The sequence below is a fragment of the Cricetulus griseus genome (genome assembly GCF_003668045.3).
Source record: "Cricetulus griseus strain 17A/GY chromosome 1 unlocalized genomic scaffold, alternate assembly CriGri-PICRH-1.0 chr1_0, whole genome shotgun sequence".
Taxonomy (NCBI): domain Eukaryota; kingdom Metazoa; phylum Chordata; class Mammalia; order Rodentia; family Cricetidae; genus Cricetulus; species Cricetulus griseus.
In genome coordinates this window covers 129,398,278-129,407,912 of record NW_023276806.1, presented here as the reverse complement: position 1 = coordinate 129,407,912, position 9,635 = coordinate 129,398,278, and the positions used below count along the sequence as shown (strand labels likewise).

The 9,635-nt window shown below is 52.6% G+C and overlaps 2 protein-coding genes and 1 pseudogene across 4 annotated transcripts; 1 reads left to right on the top strand and 2 right to left on the bottom strand.

The window, feature by feature from the left end:
* Window positions 1-1,175: 1,175 nt before the first annotated feature.
* Window positions 1,176-4,282, bottom strand: Myl6 (myosin light chain 6). Of its 3 annotated transcripts, XM_027392760.2 has the most exons (7): window positions 4,143-4,282; window positions 3,919-3,946; window positions 2,935-3,078; window positions 2,577-2,750; window positions 2,409-2,486; window positions 2,060-2,104; window positions 1,176-1,359 (listed from the first exon to the last, which is right to left on the bottom strand). In XM_027392760.2, the coding sequence occupies exons 1-6, from the start codon at window positions 4,143-4,145 to the stop codon at window positions 2,076-2,078; spliced, it is 456 nt and encodes a 151-aa protein (XP_027248561.1). In that variant the 5' UTR covers window positions 4,146-4,282; the 3' UTR covers window positions 1,176-1,359; window positions 2,060-2,075. The 3 variants fall into 3 exon arrangements, with proteins under 3 accessions (XP_027248561.1, XP_027248560.1, XP_027248559.1); XM_027392759.2 differs by lacking the exon at window positions 2,060-2,104; XM_027392758.2 differs by lacking the exons at window positions 1,176-1,359; window positions 2,060-2,104 and having other exon boundaries at window positions 2,362-2,486.
* Window positions 4,283-4,480: 198 nt separating this feature from the next.
* On the bottom strand, window positions 4,481-9,604 carry Myl6b (myosin light chain 6B). The gene is made up of 7 exons (XM_027392740.2): window positions 9,468-9,604; window positions 7,996-8,212; window positions 7,430-7,457; window positions 7,041-7,184; window positions 5,341-5,514; window positions 4,877-4,954; window positions 4,481-4,766 (listed from the first exon to the last, which is right to left on the bottom strand). Exons 2-7 carry the CDS (start codon window positions 8,164-8,166, stop codon window positions 4,738-4,740), a joined length of 624 nt encoding a protein of 207 aa, XP_027248541.1. The 5' UTR covers window positions 8,167-8,212; window positions 9,468-9,604; the 3' UTR covers window positions 4,481-4,737.
* Window positions 6,455-6,554, top strand: LOC113833039 (annotated as a pseudogene).
* Window positions 9,605-9,635: the final 31 nt, after the last annotated feature.

Genomic DNA, 9,635 nt, shown 5'->3' with positions numbered 1-9,635 from the left:
GAGCGTTTAGAAGACATGGAAATCATTGGGAGCTCTAAGAGGATGGGCAGTCTGTAAACTCTGGAAATTTGAAAAGCACTTAAACACCTACTTTTGACAGTGGGACGGATACTCTGCTAACTTCTGCCCTCTCCTGCCAAGCCTGGCAGAACCTCACTGATAGTTAGGCGGTCCCCAAATGAGGACAGAGAGTTGGGAGCAGCGCGGCATGGCTGTGCTCCCTGGGCACCAGGGCCTCTCCACTAAAGTCTCCCTCTTCACCCTCTTTGTGAGGCAGACAAGATTCCAGGCTCTACACCAATGCTTGGTCCTCCTGCCAGGCCCTTTGATCCTCCTGTCTCAGTGTTTCTTTTCCTCTGCATCTTGGCATCTTTCTTCTGTTCAAAGTTTTCTGTAAAATTCTTTCTTTGTTCTTTTCTTTTTTTTTTTTTTATAAATTAATTTGCTTTTAGTTCCATCTTGTGGATGCCTCTGTGTTCTCTTACCTGTGGCTGCTTGGCACTGGGGGCAGACTGGGCTGGGGGCAGCCTTCCTGGAGTCCCTCCCTGGACATTTACCACAGGCCTGGAGATGTCAGTCTCTTGCCGTAAGAGGCCAGAGGCAACCCAGCAATTAGGACTGCACTGCAGCAGCAGTGGCTCTCACCTACTCTGAAAATAGCTCTTGGAAGCACATCCCTACTGCATGGACTAAATCCTTTTAGACAGTGGCTACATTCCTTCCCTTATTAGGAAGGAGGCACCCCCACACACACCCACACCCACACCCTTCTGTTGTTACTCGCTCCATTCCTGCAGATGTGACAGTACTAATATGTCCTGGCATTTTAGTTCCAGTAAACATTCACAGGCTTTCCCACAAAGGTGTTCAGTACTTGAGAGGGTAGGGGCCTGTTTCACAGAAGCCCTAGGACCAAGAAATTTAACCTGACACAGAACAGAACAAAACAATGCCCTCCCCCCACAAATACGTAGTAGCTAGCTGTGATCCTATAGGGATTAATGGCTTTCTTCATTCCCCAAAGGGGAGCCTTTCATTAATGAGGCCATGGTTACCACTGGCACTAATTCAGCTTCCCTAACCCCAACCCTCAGCATTGAGCTTTGTCTCAGGACAGATATTACCACCTCAGCTTCCTCCTCTCTAACCCTGCTCAGGGAAGAAAACAACCAAAATAGGGAAAAAAGAGAGCATTTTATTTAGTGAAGGCAAACATCATCCAGAAGAGACCAGATGGGCAAAGGTGCTGTGATAAGGGAGCCTAGGAGGGGCCACATAGCATAGAAATCTCACTCTGGGCAAGGCACCGGCTTGCAATATGGAAATGTCCTCAGCCATTCAGCACCATCCGGACAAGCTCTGTGGAGAGGAGAACTGGAGTAAGCCAAGGAAAGGGCTGGGGAGGGTACACCATGGGCCAGGAGACTGCAAGACCATGAAGGTGGTATGAGGAACATGCTTACAGCAACCAGCCTTGGGGTCAGTTTGCAAAAGGGCCACCTTGAGTGACCAGTTCTCTCTGTCCCTGGTTCCCCTCCCACCAGCTGTTAGTCCCCCACCCCACGCTGAGCAGCAAGAACACAGCAGAGGCAGAGAAGTTCTCAACTACACCTATAGCTACTGTCAGCCACTGGCGGGAGAAGACAGTTTTGGGTTAGGGTACCTCCAAGCTGTCCAGCAGAGGGATAGAGAAAACTGTTCTGTTATAGCAGCAGAATGGGGCAAGCAGCCCACCCCCCCCCTTTGCCAACTCTCCATGCTCCAGGGCCAAAGAACCACCATAAGGCAGGCCTTGTCTACAAGCTGGTGAGTTTCCAGACACCAGCACCAAGACCCTGTAAGTCCAACCTCAAAGACCAGAGAGAAGTAAGGAGGTACCACACCCCCAAGCTGCTTTCCTTATTATTGAGGAATCCCTTCCCTCCCGAGCCAGCTCCATGCAGAATCATGCCAGGAAGAAGTCAGCTGGTAGTAGGCTATGGGCAGGGGGCTAGAGAGCACAGGTTGGGGAAAAAAGGAAACACCAGGGAAGTACTAGAGAGGCTGGGAGGAGCCGTACCCGCCCCATGGGCCCGTCACCCCGACAGGATATGCCTCACAAATGCTGCAGGAAGGAAGAGACATTAATGGTGAAGACAAGACACAGACATGGGGTGAAGGGTCAGGCAGTGGGAGAACAGACATTCTGTTTACTTCCCATTCCCTACCCACCCTTGATACTCCAACAGCCCTTCCATTACCATCATACCCCCCAGTAGCTCCCTCCCAGGCTGGACTGGGCCTTGCCCCTTGACTCCTGTCTCCCTTTTGGAACCAAGCCTAGGAGCAAACCCCCTCAGGCGCTGTCCCTAGCATGCCTAAAAGACCATTTCCTCCTCAAAGGCTCCAGTTCACAGTTCGACACTGACCTTCATAGTTGATGCAACCGTTGCTGTCCTCATGTCCTGCCACCAGCATCTCCACCTCCTCCTCTGTCATCTTCTCCCCTGCAGAGGAAAGAGCATTTTTAGAACTGGGTGACAGGTGAGGTATATCAAAGTGGCAGCTCAGCTCCAGACCAGGTCACAGAGTCTTACCCAGTGTGACAAGGACATGACGGATTTCTGCACCCATGACGGTACCATTCCCTTCCTTGTCAAACACACGAAGGCCTTCAACATAATCCTCATAAGTCCCCTGGTCCTTGTTCTTGGCCACAGTCTGCAGCATGGGCAGGAAGTGCTCAAAGTCCAGCACCTTCACATTCATCTCTGCCTCACAGGAGGGACAAGAGTCACACAAGAGAAATGTCCTTGGAACACAAGTAAACTGTTAACTCTGGCCAGAAGAGGGAAAACCTGTGGGACTGGCTATCTGGGCCCTATGAAGATAAAGGGGTGCTTTTAGCCAAACAACCATAAGCCCACTGGCACACTAAGCTCTTGAGATGCTCACCATCACTTTTGGGGTTCCCCAGGACCTTCAGCACCTCGGCGTTGGTAGGGTTCTGGCCCAGGGCCCTCATCACGTCCCCACACTGGCTGTACAGGATTTTGCCATCGCCAGTTCGGTCAAACAGCTGGAAAGCTTCCTTGAATTCTAAGGGTTCAGATGAACAACAACAGCTTGGGGGGATTAAGCCCATCCTCACTGCAGAGCTCTGCCGGCCAATCCAGCTTTAGTTATGTTGGAGAAACCAGATCTCTTGTCCTCCTGTACACCCAAGACTGCTCACAGGGATGCATTTCTACCAACTCAAATGTCCCGCATAAAGACACACAGCCTTCTTCCGCCCAGCACAAGGTGATATCCACCTATTCATTTACACACCGCCTGAGCCTGCAGCAGGTTAGCTGCTTCACTTCTACTACACTACGTAGGAATTTGCCACCACCCGGGCTGGGTCCTGTCCATATAAGGAAGTAGGAGCGGCGGCTGGGGACTCTAGGGTCATTCTTCCAGCCTTCCTCTTACAGAGATCTTCCAGGAGGGAAGCTAAGTCACATCCCTAACAAACTTTCCAGGCCCCATCTTCACAAAATATCAAGTCACTGCACTTTACAGTATACACAATCCAAGCTGAAGGAGGGGACAAGTTGTAGCAGGAGAGGCAAAAGTGGCCGATTAGAAGAGGCAAAACACAGGCATAAGTAGACCCGACACACAGCAGGCATTAATCGGACAAAGTCGTTCCACATACCCACACACCACCTAAAACTCACCCAGTGCCTGGGGCTCAGATCTAGAGTGGGAGGGGAAGGAAGAAAGGATGAGAACAGAAAATGGAGGAGGCTCCAGAGAGGAGGAGGAGGAGGAGGAAACCCACGGGGCACTCTCCCGGGAGTGCTGCAGAGATGACAGACGGGCATCAGAGAGCAGATGCTAGAGGGGGTCCCTCTCGGTGAGGGTGACCTCAGTTGGGGGTCAGAGACTGCCTACCTGCGGTCTGGTCCTCGGTGAAGTCACACTGCTCGGAGAAGAAGGGGTTGGTGAGCACCTCAAGTCTATCCCGGCCTTACAAACTGAACCACAACTCCCGTTTTTGCAGCTGAGGCAGAGGGAGCCCTAGGCCTCCCACCCCCGCGTCCGAGCTTGCCCGCACCCACCCACGGGCTCCCCTCCTCTCCCCACAGCCCCCTAAGCTCCCGATGCCCGGGACCCACCATCTTGGCCGCTCAGCTCTGCGGGACTTTCTCCGGCAGTAATGGCTCCGACTCCCGACCCAGCCCTAGCCTTAGCACGTCCCAGGGCGTATGACGTCACCGTCTGCCGCTCCGTCCAATAGGGATGCTAGTCGGGGCCCATGTCGATGACGCCACTACATTAGTAACGCGGCGAGCGGCCCCGCCCTCGGTTCAGAAACCGCCGCGGGGCTGCGACTCGCTGGATGCCACTCTTCCGAGCTGCGCAAAGAGCAGCGAATCTGGGCTTTTTGGCCGAAGACAGGACTAACCCACCTCCCTCCCTCCCCTTCCTCCACAGAAAACAGTCGGAGACCAAAGCAGGAGCCAGGTCTTTATTTCAAAGCTCTAAGGGCCGCCTAGTGGCAGGAACGCGCCTCCGGCCGCCCGGAAGGTGGGGCGATCCAGCATCCGACCCCGCTGGACTGCTTGGGGAGGAGAAAGTTGTCCAGCCCCGGCGCTCGCGCTGCGGACGGACGGACCGACGGGAAATCGCACTGCCTGGTCGTCTATCTGGTTGGTCGAGGAGCCTTTCCTCTCAGGGCGACACTAGGGGCTGGAGGACTACCTGTGGAGCTCACAGGCTTAGGATGTGCTTCAGGAAGGCTGCACGGGAGGAGGCGAGAGGACTTGAGACTGACTGAAGGGCAATCCGTGGAACTTTAGGTAACCGAGGGTGCACCCACCCACACAAAGGTCTGCTCGTGCCCCCTCACCCTCATAGTTGATGCAGCCATTGCTGTCCTCGTGGCCTGCTAGGACAGTCTCCACCTCCTCCTCAGTCATCTTCTCTCCTGAACCCCAAACACAGTTAGAGCTCCTGCCTCACTAGCCCGAGCCCCCCTCCCACCCTGCCCTTTTCTCTCCATGTGGCCCACATCAGCCTTGCCTTGCAACTGGTGAAAGCTTTGACAGACCACGAAACAAAAGCAAGAGTTGAAACTTGCAGGGAATCAGCACAAGTCTGGCTTGCAAAAGGGGACATGAGGCTGCCAACCTCATTCCCTCTTCTCTGCTCCTTGCTGGACACTGTAGCCTCTGGATGAGCGAGCCCCTCAGAATTCTGCCTCCTCAACTCAGTCCCCCTAAGTCCCTGCCCATGATTGCAGGACTGCACTCCCATTCCAGGCGTTGTGGTCCCACCCCCTTCTCCATCCCACAGTTCTGGTCCCTGCCTCACCGAGAGTGGTAAGAACATGTCTGAGCTCTGCTCCCATGACTTTGCCATTGCCCTCTTTGTCAAACACGCGAAGCCCCTCTAGGTAGTCCTCATATGTGCCTTGGTCCCGGTTCTTGGCTACTGCTTGGAGCATGGGCAGGAACGTCTCAAAGTCCACACGTCGGGACTTGAGCTCTGGAGATTAAAAAGAGGTGAGAGGCCAGGCAGTGGTGGCGCATGCCTTTAATCCCAGCACTCCGGAGGCAGAGGCAGGCGGATCCCTGTGAGTTCAAGGCCAGCCTGGTCTAAAGAGTTCCAGGAAAGACTCCATAACTACACAGAGAAACCCTGTCTCAAAAAAAAAAAAAAAAAAAAAAAAAAAAAAAGTGAGGTCATTGAGATGTAGGGTCCAGTTGCATCCATTCCTGCCATAGTGATTTTTTATCCCTTCAGCATTCAGGATGTTTTCCTGCCCTGTGTTCAACAGCTTTTGAAGTTCTGAGGTCCATCCCAGCATCCTTCATCACCTTACCAATATTCTGTCATGGAAAACTGATACTGCAGTGAGGCATAACAGCCAGGCAGATTTAAGGCCAGCCAGAACAATTTAGTAAGACTTCATCTCAACAGGAAAATAAAAAAGGAAGCGCTGGGGATGTAGTGAAGTGGTAATGACACATTCGAGACAGAGAAAACTGCTAAGCCATGAGTGGTGGCTCACATCTTCAGTCCCAGCAGTCAGAGGCAGAGGCCGGCAGATGTCTGTGAGTTTGAGGCCAGCCTGGTCTATGTATTGAGTCCCAGGACAGCCAACGTTGTTAGAGCTGCTAGGATAGAGCTGTAGGTTCAAGGGCAGCAGATGCCAGAGTGAAGTCAAGGCTGTCCCCCAAGAAACTTAGTGAGTGTCTCAGAGAGTAAAAGAGCAAGGCTCAGCAATAAAGGGCTTGCCCGTCTTCCACAGGCACCAGATTCCACTCCAGCACCACACAAACTGGAGTGATCCCAGCACTCTGTGGTAGGCAGAAGTAGTCAGGAGGTAGAGGATCGGAATTTAAGGTCATTCTTGGCTAGCATACTGAGACCCTTGTTGTGGGGAGGCGCGAAGAAAGTTACAGGCTGGAAATGGAGCTCAGTTGTGCTTCAGCAGCACATCTACTAAAATGGGAACAATGCCAAGATTAGCATGATCCCAGCACAAGGATGACACACGAATTTGTGAAGTGTTCCATATTAAAAAAAAAAAAAAAGGAAGAAAAGGCCAAGCGGAGCTGGGCGTTGGTGGCTCACACCTTTAATCCCAGCACTCAGGAGGCAGAGGCAGGCGGATCTCTCTGAGTTCGAGACCAGCCTGGTCTACAAGAGCTAGTTCCAGGACAGTCTCCAAAGCCACAGAGAAACCCTGTCTCGAAAAAACCAAAAAAAAAAAAAAAAAAAAAAAAAAAAAAGCCAGGCGGTGATAGTGCACGCCTTTAATCCCAGCGCTCAGGAGGCAGAGGCAGGAGAATCTCTGTGAGTTCGAGGCCAGCCTGGTCTACAGAATGAGTTCCAGGACAGCCAGGGCTACACAGAGAAACCCTGTCTAGAAAAAAAAAAAAAAAAAAAAAAACAAAAAAACAAAAAACGGGGGCGAGCTTAGCGTCCCAGGGCAGAGCCCTGTATTCAATCTCCAGCACCAAGAAAAAGAAGACTGAAAAGCCCACATATCCCAAGGTTCCTCTCACCATCACTCTTGGGGTTCCCCAGGACCTTCAGCACCTCGGCGTTGGTAGGGTTCTGGCCCAGGGCTCTCATCAAGTCCCCACACTGGCTGTACAGGATCTTGCCATCACCCACTCGGTCAAACAGCTCAAAGGCCTCTTTGAACTCTGAGATGCAAGCAGAAGGCAGTGTCGACCAGGGAATTCGCATCACCTCAGACATAAAGGAGGTTCAGTTGGGAAATGAGGTGCTAGAGCAGGGCAGAGCACTGTGTGCTGCAGCTGGACGAAGCAAGGGAGGTTAAGAGGACAAAAGTGTGGGAGGTTTCAAGGTCAGAACTGTAGTTGAGAGAACAGAGGATCTGACCAGTGGTTTGGGATTGGACAATGGGGTTTAGGAAAAGGCTTCTCACCCTCCAGCTGGTCCTTGTTAAACTCGATCTGTGAGGGGGGTACGGGGAGAGCAAGTAAGGAGAGATGACAGAGTCTTTTCAATCCCTCTCTAGCTCTCCCAACCTACTGGCAGCCACTTCTGGGGAGGGGCCCTGCCACTTCAGTCCCATTCCCAGCTCTGGGCCTTGGGAGAATCCCAAGAGGAATTATAGGGGGAGGGTTTCCTGGGAACAGGGTTAATCCCATGCCACCTGTTCCCCTCCCTCCACTGCCCTGAGCCCTGCATCCCTCACATAACTGGGGGCTGAACAAAGGCTAAATTTACCCCTGCCCCCAGCTGTGATTGTCTAACAAGCCTGTCCTCTTCAGTCCCCCCTCCTGAGGTTCAGAGATGTGGCCTTTTGAGTTAGCTAGCCAGGGGCAGACAGCAGCTCTCTCCCTTCACCTTGAAACTGGCCTGGCCTGGGAACCCCCAAACTCATAGTGTTCATTCATCCCCTACTTTTCCCAAACATTCCCTAATCCGCTAGGCTGTATCACATCCTTGAACCGCCCGCTTCCAAATTCGCACTTTGCTGGGACTTACCACCACTTTGGAGAGATCAACAGGGGGCTCCTGGGTTTTTGCAGGAGTCTGGGGGGCAGCTGACTCAGTCTTGGTCTTGGCTGGAGTGGTCCCTGCTGTAGACCTGGCAGCAGGCTTAGAGATGGAGGGTCCTGCTGGTTTCTTCACAGGAACATCCTTCTTGGGAGGCATGATGTCAGGTGGCCAAAGGACAGTGTGCCGGTGGGGGCACCCATCTCTGTTTAAATAGGCAGGGAGTCTGGGATGTCAAGGGGCGGGGGCAGGGGCAGGGAGCCAGTTGGCGGTGGCAAGGGTGAGGGACAGGAGAGTTATGTGAGTCTGCCTTCACTCCCCTGGCCTCCTGTAGCTCAGGACTCCTGCCCCAAAGTTTTCTTCCCTCTGCCACTCCTCCCCCAAAGCTGACAAGAATATTGTTTCCTTTAAGGGCAGGGGGAAGAAACAAGAGACTTCTCAGATTTAACCTCCAGGGTAAGACTAGGATGCTTGCCAGTGATACTGAGATAGATAGGAGTGAAGAGAAGAGGGGGGGAAAAAACCTCAACAAACAAAAAAACCCTGCATTAGCCCAAGCAATGGAAGGACTTGGGGATGGAGTGGGACCTGGCCAGCTTAGGAAGAGCCTATTGTGAAGTGGGAAAATCTTAACTAAGGTCTGGAAACAGTAAAAGGTGTGTTTGTGATGGGGGTGTCTTTCCACACCCTTTGCCCATACCCATAGTTTAATGAACATTAAAAGTGTAGTCCCTGGGCCCTCACCTGCCCCCAACCTGGAATATGCACAGGAACCGAACAGTGACTTTACCCACTGTCTTCTGCACCTAGTGCTGATTTATGGGTGCAGGTGTCGACAGGTTTGGGTTTAACATGTGCCACACACAATTCCAAAGAAAGAACGTTTTTCAACAAGGTACTGTTATCAAATCGGACAGAAGGTTAGGATGCCTAATGAGCTTGGAGGGAACGCGCGGGCGAACACACACACACACACACACACACACACACACACACACACACACACACGTGAAGGGAGGGTTCTGGGAAACAATGAGCCTAGATTCGCTAATCCAAAAGGTGACAGGGTCTCCTCTGGGTTTGGTGGGTATTCCCACACCCACACTGCAATCAGCCCCATGATAAAAACCTGAGCTCAGCTTTAAGTCACAAACCTTGCTGCCAGCGCTGGCAAAGGGAAGGGGTCGCGTTTGGGAGCTGGGAGGAGGTTCTGGCAACTCTATTCTTGGAGAAAGAAGATTTGGATAGCATTCTGAGAAACTGGTCATTCCACTTAGGCCCTGAGACTCGGGTAGAGATAGTGTGTCTCCTATTTGCAAAAGGGCGTCAGGTTCTTTTCACTGCAAATTGTCCCATTTTTTGGAAAATAAGAAATCCTTCTGCAGACAACACGCCTGTCTCTCTCATTCATACTCCTAAACCACAGAGGGAAAAGGCCCACCCAACCCTGCAAAACTCACCTTGCCGGGTGCGAAGAAGGGCCGGGGGGTAAGGGGGGCGGGGTGAGACTAAGGGCTGTTCCAGGCCGGGAGGGGTTAACTGGGGCGACCGCGGAGCATGCCGGGAGTTGTAGTCCGTGCGCGCTCACCGGAAACCTCTCTCCTTCGGTGAGAAGTGGCGATGACTTC

What these genes read in the sequence shown, in the direction of transcription:
- Myl6 (XM_027392758.2), bottom strand. An exon ending in GGGGAACCCCAAAAGTGATG is followed by an intron (nt 2,751 to 2,934) that starts GTGAGCATCTCA and finishes CCTGTGAGGCAG; the next exon opens with AGATGAATGTGAAGGTGCTG. An exon ending in TCATGTCCTTGTCACACTGG is followed by an intron (nt 2,487 to 2,576) that starts GTAAGACTCTGT and finishes TTTCCTCTGCAG; the next exon opens with GGGAGAAGATGACAGAGGAG.
- Myl6b (XM_027392740.2), bottom strand. Translation starts at nt 8,166, where the DNA reads ATGCCTCCCAAGAAGGATGTTCCTGTGAAGAAACCAGCAGGACCCTCC. An exon ending in ACATGTTCTTACCACTCTCG is followed by an intron (nt 4,955 to 5,340) that starts GTGAGGCAGGGA and finishes TTTGGGGTTCAG; the next exon opens with GAGAGAAGATGACTGAGGAG. An exon ending in TGGCTGCATCAACTATGAGG is followed by an intron (nt 4,767 to 4,876) that starts GTGAGGGGGCAC and finishes CCTCCCGTGCAG; the next exon opens with CCTTCCTGAAGCACATCCTA.